The sequence below is a fragment of the Musa acuminata genome, chromosome BXJ1-6 (genome assembly GCF_036884655.1).
Source record: "Musa acuminata AAA Group cultivar baxijiao chromosome BXJ1-6, Cavendish_Baxijiao_AAA, whole genome shotgun sequence".
NCBI lineage: Eukaryota > Viridiplantae > Streptophyta > Magnoliopsida > Zingiberales > Musaceae > Musa > Musa acuminata.
Window position 1 is genome coordinate 7,907,582 of NC_088332.1, and position 16,391 is coordinate 7,923,972.

Consider the following 16,391-nt stretch of genomic DNA (forward strand, 5'->3'; position numbering starts at 1 on the left):
GGTACCCAAGATGTAATTCCCCATTTGTTCCTTCCCCATTGTCCTTGTACTTGTTTATCTCAAATGGTTCCTTCTGCAATTGATGGCATCACAAATAATACATTACCATACGGACAAACATAAACATTGTTGATGTAAGTTTTTTCCTCCAAGATTTGAGTTAAGAGACTAAATTCTTATACTCGAAGTTAACGAACTTACCGGATCCTGTCACTGAAAGAGCTATGAATCTACGCAACCTGTTGCGGTCGGGTTGGATACGGATAAATTTATGTCGGTCTTTGGTATCCCGACCCGGCCTGTTGGACTCGGACCCGTTGGCTTACCCAGCAAGATGCCTTGGAGACTCCAACCGTCGTCGTCTTCGGGGCCCTCCCGCTTTCCCCGACGCAGGGACAACAGCATCCGCACGCAATCGATTCTTTGGCGCACATTTTTTGATGCTAGGCTAGGCTGCAAACATGCTGATTGCTTTGTCGTGCGCATCGCGTTCCCAGAAGGTCGATCTATGCGGTATGGGTGCGGGGACACGGTCAGGCGTCGCCTCCTGCTCTTCCTTGGTAACTGGGAGAAGGAAGAGATTCGAAAGCGACGGGAGTCTGCAAAGAAAGGTACCAAACACGACACGAAAGTTGAGCCTCTGTTTGTTTATGGAGCTGTGATCCAACTAAAGTGCTTCTCGTTGGGTGCGAATCGAAGCTTGTTTTAAAAGTAATTAAGAAAAATAAATAAATAAATAAAGCAGAATGACTGATCCGAAGTCGGCATCGAGTCGGTGTTCGCCCTCCGAAGGCGGAATAGATTATTGTATTGCAGTGTGCACATATGACTGTTGTTTCCCGATGGATATGTTTTCCCTCCAAAGGAGAGAAGCATCTCATTAACCCTCTGCTTTTCGACTGTGCGTATCCACTCCGCTTTTCCTTTGCTTTCCTTTCCTCATATCATCTCCTCTTTATTCCTTGCAAATCACAATAAATTAATAATTGCGCGTTTTTGCCTCTTTGTGATGGAAAAAACCAGCCCAAAGTTAAGCATCTTTCCTCCGTCGTCATCCCTTGATCAGTTGCCAAATTGCGTGGGTCTTGTCTCCTTTCGCTTGCTAATGTTCGCCCGCTGTGTTGGACGCTAAGTGCATTTTTACAGACGTCTCATAGGTTTCGCGCATTTGGGTTCTGCTGGTGAGTCTTCTCTGATTTCTAGTTGTTTCTTGATCGTTTCGGTTCTTGCTGAATGTTCGTCTGATCATTTGTTGCTGGTTTTCTCTATTTTCCCCTCCTTCCTTGTCGTCCTTCCTCTCTCTGTTATTGACGACCTATGAATTGTCAGGTCCATTGCAGACGAGTCACAACCGGTTGATTTTGATTTCACTTTCACTGGTTCTTGTGAGGTTCTCTTTCCCATTTTGTTCTTGTGTTACGCCTTGTGAAAAAAATGCAGACTTTTGAGTTATGCTGGAACTCTTTGCCCCTTTGCTCTCTCATTTCGTGTTGATGGTGATCTCTGCTTACGAGTCCTGCTCGTTAATCGCCTTTTATTCGTTTTAGAATTACGGGGAACGCTAGAAGCTGTCAACAAACAATTTAGCCATGTTCCATCCGTGAGTAATATACAACTCCGCATGCGTTGAGTGTTTTAGAACAAGCGACATCGAGTCGGGAGGACGAAAGCAGCAGCGGAAACAGTAGCGTCATTGATTATAGCAGAGGGAAAAAATTTGCCCCATGCATTTCTCAACAGTGCCTTCATCAGATTCCTGGCAGCCCGTTTTGACGGCTGATTCTACGGACGCATACTATTGGTTGAACTGGAGAGTTTTGCTATGTGCTATTTGGGTGTTATCTTCCATGATCGTTGCATCCATTTTGATATGGAAGTTTGAATGTTCGAACACAGAGACACAAGGGTCCTCGCCAGAGAGCCACTGTCCTTTGTACGAGGATGAGCTATGGAGACCTTGTCTCACAGAGGTCCATCCTGTTTGGTTGCTGGTTTTTCGACTTATAGCCTTCGCCATACTTCTGGCATTTCTTATCATCAATGGCGCTGTGGACGGGCGGGGCATCTTTTATTACTATACCCAGTAAGCCGATTTTGCTTTTCAATAGAAGACATAATTCTTTCCAAATGCTGGATTAATTATTTCTAAATCACGTTTTGCTTGTCCATGTCTAAATATTTTCCAAGCATAACATATTGATTGTATTATTTAAACCTGGTCTGTGTGTTCTTTTTTGTCCCCTCACTCGTTTTGCATTATGTAGGAATTCTACTGCTTTTTTTTTTCTTTTGTATATATTATATTTCCTTCCCAAAGTTGGTCCTTATCTTTCCAAAGTTGTTCTAGACTATTAGGTAATCCTCCTCGAGTAGAAGGTCCTCTGCTTGACCAACCACATATACTTGTATGGTGATGGACTGGCGGAGCACGATGTCCTTCACATGAGCAATTTTAGACTTTTCTTAGCTCAATAATAGTTCCACTGATATGAGATATGCAGTGAAAATTTTTTTAACTTGACATCTAGTTCTTTTTCAAGTGCACTTTTGCATGTTTTGTGTAGGGCGTAGATCCTCTGGTTGTAGCATCAGTTACAGGATGGCTTCTTCAGCTCATGAATGCAAATTTTTATCCTGCTTTTGTCTTGTAAAATATGTTGTGACCTTGGCTGCTCCTATCAATTCATGTAGCTTGGTTTTTCTTTCTGCATCTTATTATCTGTAAACTAATTATATTTAGCACATTGTATGATTGCTAATGGCATTACATCTTGCTCTATTCATAATTCAGTATCTTCTCTGTTTTTGAATATCTTATAATCTTTTTTCATGTTGGCCAGGTGGACATTCATTTTGGTCACCATTTATTTTTTGGTATGTCCTTAAACTTTGAAGATTGCAAGGCTAAATTTCTTGTATTTTTTCTTTTCTCCATTGCCATGTTGATTGATGCTCCCTTTTGTTTTCCTTGTGTGAATAATATTTTGGCTAGCATGGATAACTTTTCTTTCACCTAAACCATTCCAAGTGCTCATAAATAATATTTTGGCTAGCATGAATATGCATGGCTCACACATGAAACTACACTTCTAGCTTGGCTCAGTGCTGTCTGTCTATGGGTGCAATAAGTATCTTCGTAAAGTTACTGGGGATAAAGTTGCCGTCACAAGGTCAGATGCAGAGCATGGAACATATGCAGCTCCTGTGAATGGTGCAAATGGAATTATTCAGCAGTCTGGTGTGCGTGCAGCTGGATTTTGGGGTAATTTGTTTCAAGTAATCTTTCAGGTATTATCTTTTCTTTTATTTAATTAAGTAGTCATATTGCATGTTTAACTCGTGTAATTGCTCAGATTGAGCATGGTGTAGTCACTGACTTTGTAATTTTTGGTAAATCGTTAATTGATTGTTATTAAAAATGAATCATGACCAACATAAATCTGTCTGTATAATTGTAATACCATAAGCTCAATCAGTTTTTGCATATATTACTTTTTGTTTGTCTTGCTTTTGAAGATTTGTTGAAATGTGCCAGGTGTATAGATAACTTCCTAGCATGCCTTTATTAGGATTTTAGAGTTTGTGGTTATATTGAGGTTTCTTGAGCAAAGGCTAGTAATTTTACCGAGGTGTATTGGACTGTCCAGTATGTCAAGTTATGCAAGGATAAACTTGTTGGAGATGGCTAAATTTCTGATGATCTGAGAATCTTGTTCTTGGTATTATCATTGTAATGATTGATGATGCCTATTTTAACAGGGAATGGGACATAGGAAAAAAATTTAAAAAAGGAAAAACACAAATAATTTGAAAGTTAAGATAGGAAAAGGTACAAAGAATTTAGAAGTTGAGATATGATAGATACACTAAGATGCTATAGATATGACCAAGACTCGATCACGTCATGTAGCTGAATTCCACAGCATGACAAGGCAATTCTTCTTTATGATTGATTGGTGAGGATCTACTCAGGGCAATTGAAAGAGGTAATACAGCAACTCCTCTGAGCTGCATAGTCTTGCAGCATTTTGCTTTCAAATTTCAGCAGTTCATGTTTCTGATGGATAGTAATGTGACAATAAGTTTGAAGGTATTTAGGAACAATGTATTTGTTCCAAGAATTAAGCCAACATCATTTGTCCAAGAAAAAGTACATGAAGATTCTAATGGGAATGTTGGTTTTAATTCATCTACATTTTTTTTCTTTTTTACTTGTGGCAACTATCTTCTGGTCCTAAATATACAATTTTGTCATTAATTTTGTGGATATTTTTTTACTAGTGTGTCATTAAATCTATGGTTTGTATCAATTTGGTCCTTGGCTTATTTGTGCTTTGTCACTAAAAGATGAAGATGTAGTCCTGTGGTTTGCTTTGCTGGTTAACATTCTTTTAGACTCTTTTGACCATTGGAGTTTTTCTCCATTGTTATGAATTTTGGCACTGAACAGCATGGTAGACCTTCCTGCAGTCATCTAGAATTTAAGTCAATGTAGCTAGTTCTTCTCTTTGTCAATTCAACCTTCTTTTGACCACTGGTTAACATAAGTTCAGCCAATGAGAATTCGAGACACTGCATAGAATTGTGATATTTGTTGGCATATGTACCTACTAGCTTTTGTGTCAAAAGCCTTTTCTTTCATATACTTTTGTATTCAGGTGAACTGATATGCCTCCTAATGTTGCCAGACAAGTGCAGGTGCCGTAATGCTCACTGATTGTGTCTTTTGGCTCATCATATTTCCGTTTCTGGCCATCAGAGATTATAATCTGAATTTCGTAAGTATGCCTGCTCCAAGAAATTAACTTAATTTTTATTGAGACTAGAAGGCCAACAATGATGGTGAACTTCAACCGAGAAATATTATGATTTATCTTCTGGCACATCAAGGACATGCAAGCATGGTAGACTTATTAATTCCCTGATGGAACTGCTTCTTCTTATGGTACTTGCAACAGGGAGGAGCCTTATTTTAGTGGGTCAACTGTAATATAATTTGCCTACGCTCTTGATTCTCAATTAGACATCAACAGGGACTAAGTGATAATGTGGTCGAGTCATTGCATGCCTGTTATAGGACTCTTGTGCAAACTCTTAAGAGAATCACCCTTTTGTGCTTGATCAGATTTGGTTTGAACGAGGCTATAGCATTTCTCTAAGGAAAAATAAGATACATTGGACATCAAAGATAGTTCCGTCATTTACAACGGACATTTGCTTTTGTATTGCAGGTACTGATTTGTATGCACTCGCTCAATGCAGTTTTCCTTCTTGGTGACATTACCCTGAATAGCTTGGTAAGTTTTTCCTTTTCCTTTTGTGATTTAATTGGAAAAATTTTACAACATAGTATGTCCATTATTGACACTCTCTCATGTAATTTTACTAGAGTTTCCCCTGGTTCCGGATTGCATACTTCCTACTTTGGACTGCAATCTATGTCATATTCCAGTGGGTGATCCATGCATGTGTGGATATCTGGTAAAAATTATTTGATTTCTTTGTAGTTTATACCACAAGAAATGATTTTTGAGAAAAAAAAAAAGGTTTCATCACTTGATCTGTTACTAAAATTTAATCGCTTGTTCTTCTTTTTCTTCCTCCTACAGGTGGCCATACCCATTTCTTGACCTGTCCTCCACTTATGCCCCTATATGGTAAGTTGTTTTATTCAGATAAAATTCGATTCTTTTTGTCTAACACCATGATTAGAGGAGTTCTGCTGATCCAATTGGATATATTTTCTTTATAGTTTTTCATTTGAGCTGTTGCTTTCTTTTGTCTTCAAAGGAGTCCAACCTTTTCGGCAACCGACTTTTGTTAACTGTCTTCACAAAGTTGCATTTTTGACATGCTTTGTTGGAGTTTCTTGAAATTAGCACTCGGTCCAGTCTCTCGATTAATTTCCTAAACATCCGACGTTGTTAATTTGACAACAAGCTAATTTACTATGTTGAAATCAAACCGCAACCAAGTTCAGCAATATTTTATCTTTTAGGATGGTCATCACATTGAATTGGTTGGTGCAAAGCAAATTAGGAAAGGGGCCTCGGTTTGATTTACTGGCTGTGCAGACCTTGATTCTCTCTCTTGATGTTATAAACTTTGCCAAGCGTGGAAGATGAGAACTTTTCTTACCATAATTTGAACTTGATACTTAATCCCTTTCATGAAACTGCAGGTATTTCGTGGTGGCGGTGATGCATATCCCTTGCTATGCTGCATTTCCTTTAATTATAAAGATGAAGCACATTCTACTCTCCAGATGGTTTCCTCTGTCCTATTCTCCAACGAAGTAACTGCCTACTAAACAACTAGCGGCCGATGAGAGTACAAGAAGTAGTTCTTCCCTAAAGATAGTGGCCAATTGAAAGCAGCTAAACCGGAAATGACACTGAGTGGGAGACACTTTGGGTTATTACCACACGGAAATGACACTGACATTATCAGGGCTCGAGAAAATAGATGAAGATTGGTTCCTTATACTATTGTGAATTTTGCTTTTGGATATGCTGTAAATTTTATAGACACATCAAGCATTCATATTCATTCTTTCAATAAATCTTTCATATCAAAATTTTCCCTCCTTTTTAATTTTCTCGAGTATCTAATACCCCTCCCTTCTTTCAACAAGTAACATTTGAGAAAATGTGATATTTTAACAGTCTAGCGGTTCAACTAAATCTCTTGCACAAACGTTCTATAGCAAATTTGTTCTTAAAGCAATTGCTCGATGATAACACAATCAAACTTAATGATAAGTTATATATTATCGAGCATCTTCTTAATCCCGACATACTGATTACACAATCATCCTATAGTGATATCGACTCATTTTTATTATCGATGTTTATTCATCTTGATATGTTAATTAAGAGCTTGATATTTAGTCCCACGTTAGTTAAGAGTAGGAGAACCAATAACTTATAAATTTGTCAGACCATCTTTACCTTTAATAACTCATGAGCTCCGAAAGGATAAAATCATGCGTGATGAGCCCACCAAAATATAAAATCGTGTGTATGCTCATCATTCAAAATAATAATTTTTATTTATCACGTATATGTATATATATATATATATATATATATATATATATATTCTGAATCATCTAATATATAATTTTATTTGAAAAGATCACAGGTCGAATTTCCAGAGAGGGTCTGACAATAACTAAGATTAGCTCCAAATTACTAATATGTTATATAACTAAATTCCACCTTAATAACACTAAAATTCGTTGTTGCGCGACGATGCCGTGTATTTTATTTGTACACGACAGAAAGAGACGGTGACAGTAATTATAAAGAGCATCTCTGTTCTTTCACGCACCCCCACAGCGTGGATGTTTTCGCAGTACATCTGCGCCCGTGTTGGCTTTGGCAGTTTTCGTTGGCCCTTTGCTTGTCTGCTTGCAGTGTGGCTTTTGCCCTTTTGTGAGGGGTCGCCGAGGAGAGACGAGATGGGACTCCCAGAGGCCAAGGAATCCATCCGTGCCCTTGCCCTTGCTGTTGCTGCTTCTGTCGCTTGGCGACCACCACCGCTGCTGCTTCTCTGCTGCTATAGCAACAGCTCCAACAATAACAACAATCATAACAGCGTGACCTCGCTTTTCTTATATACCTCTCCTCTTCCGCGACGAAAAGAAGGAAAGCCTCGTTGAATATGGCAGCGACATCTGTGGCTTTCCGTGCCTGCCCGCGCTTGTGTTGTCAACTCCAATCCTGAGGCCATAGAGCGCTAAAGTGGCCCCTCAAGGTCTGCGGAAATACAACGAGCCAGAGAAGAAGAGAAATCTGCCTTGCTGCACGATTTCTTACGACTTGTTATTTTCTCCTCTCTTCTCTTTTTCTTTTCTGGGGTTAACCGGGTGAAGTTTCAAGAAAAGGGAAAAAAAAAACGAAGACGGATTAAAATATCCGTGATCTTTGCTGAAGTTGGAGTTCGCTTCTGATGTTTTGGGTTCCATCAGGGTTCCTGTTTGGATTTTGTTGATTCGCATTAACCCGAGAGGGCAAGTTTTAGGGGAAAGGTGGCTCCTTTTGAGGATTGGCAGAAAAAAAAGGTGGTTTCTTCAAGGATTTGGGCAGGAGGATGTTTCTTCTTGTTGGCCTTGGACACTGGTCTCGGAACCGCGCTAAAGATTTCATCCGATAGCTCGCTGTTTGCATTTGTGGGTCTCGCGGGCTTTGGATTTGGTAATAAGCTGGAATTAGGAAGCTGAACTTATGCTATGATTTGTTTGCCTGGGATGGTCATTGGGTGGGGGATTAGTGCAAACATGTTGGCTGCGGCAAAAGGGTCGTGACCGAGAAGGACACGAGAGGAAGGGCAGAATTTGGAGTGGGGAAGGAGCATGGGGAGGAAAGCTCTTCTCTTTTGGACGCTTTGCTTGGTGCCGATGGACTTCCTCTGTTCGTCTTCCGCAACACTCTCACCTTCTGGTATAAATTATGAAGGTCAGTAACACTCCCGTTAGTTCCCTCGTTTCTTCTCTGTTTGATCTCGAACTTAAACAACGACAACAGCTGGTACGCTTAACCATTATTGTGCTCCTATCACGGTGTCAGCTTCAGCCCTTACCAAGGATCCTCTGCTCTTACATGTTCAAATCTGTTGCAAGCTTTGGAAGATGGGATGTTACTCGGAACCTGCCTTTTCCTCTTGTCGCCTTGAGTGTTTACACATCCCGTTTTCCTTCCTTCGTATTCTCAAATTCTATTATTGTGGCATCTGAATCTCCCCGGATCTGTGATTTTGTGCAACAAACTCTCATTGACAGAGAGAATATCCTGATCTTCCCTACCTACCTCTTCGTTGTGCCACTGGTGTTCAATCACTTCTATACAGCAGCATTATAAAGTAACTGTAGATATAAAATGCGATTGATCACTACTAAGGCGCATTTGCTTCTTGAAAAGCTGGTCTCTTATTCTGATCGACTTTAGTTCGTGTCACCTGCCTAAAGTTCCATACTTGATACCTGCTCTGAGTGAATCAGTAATTGTACACTTCATCTGGTGGCAGCCATTTCACTTCCTGCCCTGATATTCATTTTAGTACTATTCTAGCAGGTGATATACTTCTACAGATATAGCCATCTAACAATCTTCAAATGTTCTATCTAGTTATAGTTTTCTTTCCGTTTCTCTGACGTTTGATTTTGTCATCTGCCAATTCAGTGGTTGCATTGATGGCTATAAAAATGGAACTACATGACCCTTACAATGTTTTGGAAAATTGGGATATCAACTCAGTAGATCCATGTAGTTGGAGGATGGTTACCTGCTCTGCAGATGGATACGTTTCTGCCCTGTAAGACTAAGTGCCACATTTTGCAGCACCAAACTGCTTTTCTTGTTGTTGCATCACTTAGTCATATACCTTCGTTGTTTCTTGTTGTTTGCTACTTTCTTCTGACAGGGGACTACCCAGCCAAAGCTTGTCTGGCATGTTATCACCTGGGATAGGAAATCTTACAAATCTTCAGTCTATGTAAGTGGCCAAACACTATTTGTATTGGTTATTGAAGTTTAAGCTGTATTATCAAAGTTAAATTATATCAACACAGATAGTTAACAAATGATATTACAGGTCTGCTTGTACATTTTTACCATGAAGGATTCGTTCCTTCAATTAGCTGGCTACTTTTATATGGATGTTGTTATTTTTATGAAATATTTAATGAACACAAAATCTGGTACTTATTCCTGTAGGCTGCTTCAAAATAATGCTATATCTGGACCTATTCCTGCTGAGATTGGCAAACTGGAGAAACTCCAAATGCTGGACTTATCCAACAATCAGTTCAGAGGCACTATTCCTAGTTCACTTGGGGACCTCAAGAACTTGAATTATCTGTATGATTTATACAATATTCATAGTTTGTGGTTCTTAAAAAATAAAATTTGCATCACTCCATCAATATTTTGGATCTAGAGGCTTATGATCTTTGTTTTTTTTTTTTTTTTCTTGACAGGCGACTAAACAACAACAGTCTATCTGGACCTTGCCCCGATACATTGTCCAACATTATAGGCCTCACTCTTGTGTTTGTCTTTTCACCTCTAACTCAATTCAATTTAAAATGTAGACCCTGAGTATTCACTGTTATACATGCCCCTTGAAATTTATGATGCAATTTTAATGGTTAATAATACGTACAGGGATCTTTCTTATAACAATCTGAGTGGTTCCTTACCAAAAATATCCGCGAGAACTTTTAAGTAAGCTGTCCATTTTTTTTCATCTTTTCTCTCTACTTTGTTGCGCTTAGTGGATTAGCCAACATTTAAGCAATGAACTCTTACATATAGTTCCTTTTCGAGTTTTCAACCAGCATTATTGGAAACCCTCAAATGTGTGGATCTGTCTCAAAGAGTAAGTGTTCTTCTGTATCACTCGATCCACTTTCGTATCCGCCAGATGATCTAAAGGGTAAGCTTTAATTCTGTAGTTCCTCATGCTGGAGAGTTTCTAGTCTCATGTATGAGGAGAATACTGAAAACACTTAGGTAATCTTTCAACTTCCAATGACTGCTCTAATTAGTAGGCATCTTGGATTTCTCAGCTCAATCACAGCTTGGAGGATCAAACAGCCGGTGTGCTGCTGTCATAGTTGGTGCCAGTGTTGGTTCTGTCAGTTTGCTAGTTACCGTCATTGGCTTGCTTCTTTGGTGGCGGCATAGACTCAAACAGCATATATTTTTTGATGTAAATGGTAAGGAGTTAGTATTCTTTTTAAGTTACTCATATATTTTTTGCATCCATCTTTCCATTATTCTACCATTTTAAGGAATGGATGACTGACAAATTTTAGCATTTCATGTACCGTATCAAACATTTACTGTGCTGATTAAGATACTGTATATTTATCTATCTCTTTGACTTTGACACTGAGACTAGATTCTTGTCATATAATTATGCTGCTTTTGGCACATTGATGAACCATCCTGGACATTGGTAACTAGTTCATGTTATGCTTGGAAAACTTCATCTAGTCAACTTACAATTCATTTCTGTACCTTAGATACATCTTGAACAATCAGATATTTCAATTATCAAGCATAATGATTTGTCTGTTGTGAGTGATTGTCTGCAGTAACCATGTCTCCAACCACATCCATGGAAAGGGTAATTTGCCTCTAGCCTCATCTATGGGAAGACTTTCTACTTAGACCTGCTCACCGTTCTTAGTACTAGGTCTACTGTGATACTAATTGTCACAATCCAACCTGATCGAAAAATCATTGATAGGCCAGAGACCAAGTGGTTTAAAATGTCTATGACCAAGTTAATGATAGCAAACCCATTGAGTCCTACATACCAACACAGATTTTGTTACCTTCTAATGTCAGACTAAACAAGAGTATCACCGGGTTCCCTATCTTGATTATCCATGCAGCTGGATTGATTTATCAACACTCAGATTGCTTGTACAGGGTAAAATTTGAGCAATTCATTAAACATTCAGAAATTTTTTTTTTTTTAGATCAGAAGATGAGGAACTAATCTATGTAAACATTCCAATGATTCATTTCTCAGGACTCTCAGCATATCTTGGCTGGCTTTCTAATTTGTCATTCAGGATGTTATTTGAAAACTTCTTGTGTGAATTTGTGGCTTTTAATAGCTATATAGCCATAGTTGGTAAGTTGGTTTTGTATGTTCATGTACACTCTTAAGACAATTTTTCTTTTGCAGATCAATGTGATTCAGAAGTGTGCTGGGGGCACTTGAAGTGGTATTCATTTAAGGAGCTTCGAATTGCCACCAACAACTTCAACTCCAAAAATATTCTTGGAAAAGGAGGGTATGGTATTGTTTACAAAGGTTGCTTGTGTGATGGCTCCATAGTAGCTGTTAAACGTTTAAGAGACTATAACACCATTAGAGGCATTCAATTCCAAACTGAGGTTGAAATGATAAGCTTGGCAGTTCATCGTCATCTACTTAGGCTTTGTGGATACTGCACGACAGAGAATGAGAGGCTCCTGGTCTATCCTTACATGGCCAATGGTAGTGTAGCTTCTCAATTAAGAGGTGAGTGTCCTACATGATTTGCAAGAACTAAAGAAAATTATGAAGTTGTAGGATACTTATCAGATTCATTCTTATCCAGTAGCAACTACTGACCATTCATATATTGATAATCAATATCCCGAAAACACAAGAAATTTTGAACATCTAACATTCTTTTTCAGCGGTCTTCCTTGGTGACTGAGGTAACCTAACATTACACGCCAATCTTATCAGTGTTCTCTTATGAGTTCTGTCATGATAATGACATTTATTTAAAATAATATCTGCATCCTTTATGAGAAGATACTGGAAATTGCCAACATGGGTTGCATCTTAATGCTACCAAAAAAGTCAATTGAAAATATAAATGTTTCTTATAGATTAATGCCCCATCTAATTATGGTATGATATAACATATGGCTCTGATTCCTGTGAATTTCTTTTTACAGTTAAATGGTGCCTTTTCATGTTGTTCCAACTTCCAAGACCTTCTAGACTATTTCTCTTGCTGCCTTTCTTCCTAGGGATTTTGCCCTTCTGTTAACACACACCTCTGATCTAACTGCAGAAAAGTTCATCCCATGATGACTTAAACCTAGTGATAAGATGTAGAAAGTCCATTTTGTAGTATGACTGCTGGTTACATAAATTAGAACATTTAGCAAACTGTTTGAATGTCTGCCTTCTCATTGTTATTAATTTCTGACAGAACATATTCATGGTAGGCCAGTTTTAGACTGGTCAAGACGGAAAAAAATAGCTTTGGGGACGGCCCGGGGATTATTTTATCTGCATGAGCAGTGTGATCCAAAAATCATACATCGCGATGTAAAAGCTGCCAATATTCTTCTTGATGAAGATTTTGAAGCAGTGGTTGGAGATTTTGGGTTGGCAAAACTTTTGGATCATCAGGAGTCACATGTCACAACAGCTGTTCGTGGAACCGTGGGGCATATTGCGCCAGAGTATCTTTCGACTGGCCAGTCATCAGAAAAGACCGATGTCTTTGGATTTGGTATACTATTACTCGAGTTGATTACTGGTCAGAAAGCATTGGATTTTGGAAGACTTGCAAACCAGAAGGGTGTAATGCTTGACTGGGTAAGTTATCTGTCTGCTACAAGTCGATTCTAGTATGTCAATATGCAATTGTCTAATTTTGACTTTTTTAAAAAAAGGAAAAAGAGAAGCTCAATTGATGCGTGTGAATGTAGCTAGAGTAGCTCATGACAAAAAAGCAATAAACTTCTTACCCTTTTTGTTTGATGTCTCAATTTAAGGCCCAATCTAAATCAAAATGACTGAAAGGAAGAACCGATTGTTTGTGTTTGGGCAAATTTATGCCGACTAGCCGTTTGAGAATGATTCCTGCACTTTACTGTTCATATTGAGCCAATAAAAGCCAAAGGTCCAAGTGGGACCTGAATGCATGGTCTTAAATGGTAATGCTGAGTGACATAATCCACAATATAGTTCTGTCCTATGTTATCTGATTCACAAATCTTCTCGATACTCCAAGACATAAGAGTGTCATGTGAGACCTTTGGCTGCTGTACACTGCAAAAGTTCACATGTATAAGATACTATTGTGTGTTGACTGAGATAAACTAAATGCTATGTGCTCCTCGGAAATTGGAGGAGTTGCATTGAACATAGTTTACTCGGAACAATTTTTTGATTCTCTACAGATCTAATATTAGTGAGAGCTTTGTGCACCAGACCATCTTTTCTATTTCCTGTGCTTGTCCTAGTTCGGTTTAGAATTTTGTTTCGACAAATTACCATAATTTTGTCTCCTTTATAAGAATGTGGTTTCACCTTTTTTTTTTAATTTGATTCATGAAGAATAGGAAAACTCAAGATTGATGTCAATAGGCTATAACCTTCAGTAGAACCAGCTGTACATCTTCTGAAGCAAATGTACAATTTAGGTTGCTCGGTTAGAGATGCTAGTGCAATTCGCTTAACCATCGTATTTTCTTCTTTCTTGGGCATTTGCAGGTAAAGAAACTCCATCAGGAGAATAGACTGAATATAATGGTGGACAAAGACCTTAAAAACAACTATGACAGGGTCGAGCTTGAAGAAATGGTTCAAGTGGCTCTTCTTTGCACACAATTTCACCCTTCTCACCGCCCAAAGATGTCAGAGGTGGTGAGAATGTTGGAAGGTGATGGCCTTGTCGAATCATGGGATGCCTTGCAGAAGATGGACACCCCAAAATGCCGATCCCTGGAGCGACAATCTCCCAAGTATGTGGACTTCATGGAGGATTCGTCATTGGTGTTAGAAGCGATCGAACTTTCAGGCCCCAGGTGAGCATGATAATGTCGTTGATTGTAAGTAAATTGGTGAATTATTTGGGAGCTTGGAAACGGAAGCCAAGTTGTTCCCTCGTATTTTTAGTCAGAGAACCTGTGTGCCATGCATTTATTTGTGCAAATGAAGAGAGGTTTGTATATGCAAAAAAAATTAGAAGAACGGGGGACAGTTCGAATATAAATGTGGCTATGGTGCTCACGGTGGTTTAAGCCCCGCATTGCCGGTCAAACCATCCATCCATCTGCATGTCGACAGTCCATCTTATTCGAAAGAAATAGATGAATGAGTGATAAATTGAATTCGCATTACATCTCCCCGTGCAACCAAGACATCACAGACATCATCCCGTAATCCAACATACCATGAATTGTCACTTCCTAGCAAATATCACCTGCATCATAGGCCACCACTTGTTGCAGAAGACACCGCATGATTGCATCCTCGGATTCTGCATGGAGCACAAAAGCCGCAACTTGGGGGTAAAGCTATTCACTATATCATCTGGAGTACGTCGAGTGATCACCAGCTTCACACGCGATGCATCATCCCTCAAACAAGCACCTTCACGGTTTCCAGGGCCTATCGGAGAACTGCAACCGATTGATTACTTATTCATATGCAATATGATGTTTACTCTTAGATTGGAGGTCGTGTTAGATGTTATTCCGTCAGGTTCTGTTTTGTGCTCACGCAGCTATGCACTTCTATGGTCACGTTGTATTTCATCGATGCCCTAGAATTCATAATCATACAATATTTCAGTCAATATCAAAATGTTTTACAATTTATATTTTAAAAAAATTATATTGATATTTCTGAAATTATAAAAAGTAAAATATCTAGTTTCATTTATTATAGCATTGTCGATTTTACCAACGGAATATAAATAAAAAAAGTAAAAGATAATTTTAACGTTTCAATTAGTAGTAGTGAGCAACGTCAGTGGTGATGGCGGATGGCAGCATCGGTAAGGGTTGTGGGTGAAGAGAGTGACGACGAGAGGTAATGGTCATTTTGCATTTGCACTAATATCGACGTAGTTGTTGAGCAATCCTTTTGTCACTCGACAAGTACGTCAATGTAGATGCAGAGCGATGAAAAGGTTACACGATAATTGTGTCGATAATAAGTATGATGATGTACTCAGTGTCAAATTTTGGGACCCATATTTTCCTATCGTCATTGGATACATTCATCGGGAGCTTGATAATCGTTTGCGTGCTATCCTTCCAGAGCGTCCCTTCTCAGTCGGTGACAATCACAATGAATAGAACTTCTCCAACAAGCCCCCCATCTCCCTTTTTCCATGCCCATGTTAGAACTCATGCGATAGCGAGGGGAGCAGCATGAGCTTCGATGACCCCAACTTCTGGTCGAGCGATCCGCCCAACGAGTCAATGGGGAGACGACCACCATCTTTGCTATAGACTTCGCGACAGCCACCATCATCTGCATCGACACCAATGTAGTCATCGAGCGATGCAAGGGCCACTAATACAAATGTCAATCAATCCTTTCATCACTCGACAACTCTATAGACACCAACACAAATGGAGAGCGACGCCACTCGACAACTACGTCAACATATGCAAAGCACTCGACAACTACATAGGTGTCGATGCAGAGCGACGAAAGGATCACTCGACAACAACGTCAGCATCAACACAGATGTAAAACGACCATCACCTTTCATCGTTACTCACAGCCACAATCACCACCAGCAGCCCCCAATAACGTCATCATTCACACTATTAACTGAAACATTAAAATTATTTTTTCATCTTTTATTTGTATATTTTCGTTGATAAAACCAATGATATTATAATAAATAAACTTAGATATTTTACTTTTGTAACTATATAAATATCAATGCAATTTTTTTAAATATAAAAAATCAAGATAATAAAGATAACTAACTATAAAAGATAAAATGATAATATATAATTAACTCATCCTACGATGACACTTGATTATTATTAACAAAATTACTACTATATTTGTAGGATCCTTGACACTATGAATTACATATTCATCGTAACCTTGGATTG

General features: G+C 38.8%; 2 protein-coding genes across 5 annotated transcripts; both read left to right on the forward strand.

Moving 5' to 3' along the window:
* The first annotated feature begins 756 nt into the window (after window positions 1–756).
* Window positions 757–6,577, forward strand: LOC135676009 (uncharacterized). 3 transcript variants are annotated; one of them, XM_065186744.1, is made up of 11 exons: window positions 757–901; window positions 1,024–1,181; window positions 1,330–1,390; window positions 1,548–2,083; window positions 2,841–2,874; window positions 3,094–3,288; window positions 4,689–4,778; window positions 5,232–5,297; window positions 5,390–5,481; window positions 5,610–5,657; window positions 6,182–6,577. In XM_065186744.1, exons 4-11 carry the CDS (start codon window positions 1,725–1,727, stop codon window positions 6,297–6,299), a joined length of 1,002 nt encoding a protein of 333 aa, XP_065042816.1. In that variant the 5' UTR covers window positions 757–901; window positions 1,024–1,181; window positions 1,330–1,390; window positions 1,548–1,724; the 3' UTR covers window positions 6,300–6,577. The 3 variants fall into 3 exon arrangements, with proteins under 3 accessions (XP_065042816.1, XP_065042815.1, XP_065042814.1); XM_065186743.1 differs by having other exon boundaries at window positions 1,330–2,083; XM_065186742.1 differs by lacking the exon at window positions 1,330–1,390.
* A 774-nt stretch (window positions 6,578–7,351) lies between these two features.
* Window positions 7,352–14,646, forward strand: LOC103987332 (protein NSP-INTERACTING KINASE 3-like). Of its 2 annotated transcripts, none has more exons than XM_009405603.3 (11): window positions 7,352–8,459; window positions 9,183–9,315; window positions 9,424–9,495; window positions 9,717–9,860; window positions 9,980–10,051; window positions 10,167–10,226; window positions 10,340–10,380; window positions 10,571–10,720; window positions 11,704–12,042; window positions 12,731–13,122; window positions 14,023–14,646. In XM_009405603.3, the coding sequence occupies exons 1-11, from the start codon at window positions 8,357–8,359 to the stop codon at window positions 14,338–14,340; spliced, it is 1,824 nt and encodes a 607-aa protein (XP_009403878.2). In that variant the 5' UTR covers window positions 7,352–8,356; the 3' UTR covers window positions 14,341–14,646. The 2 variants fall into 2 exon arrangements, with proteins under 2 accessions (XP_009403878.2, XP_009403877.2); XM_009405602.3 differs by having other exon boundaries at window positions 7,353–8,459; window positions 10,340–10,437.
* The last annotated feature ends 1,745 nt before the right edge of the window (window positions 14,647–16,391 follow it).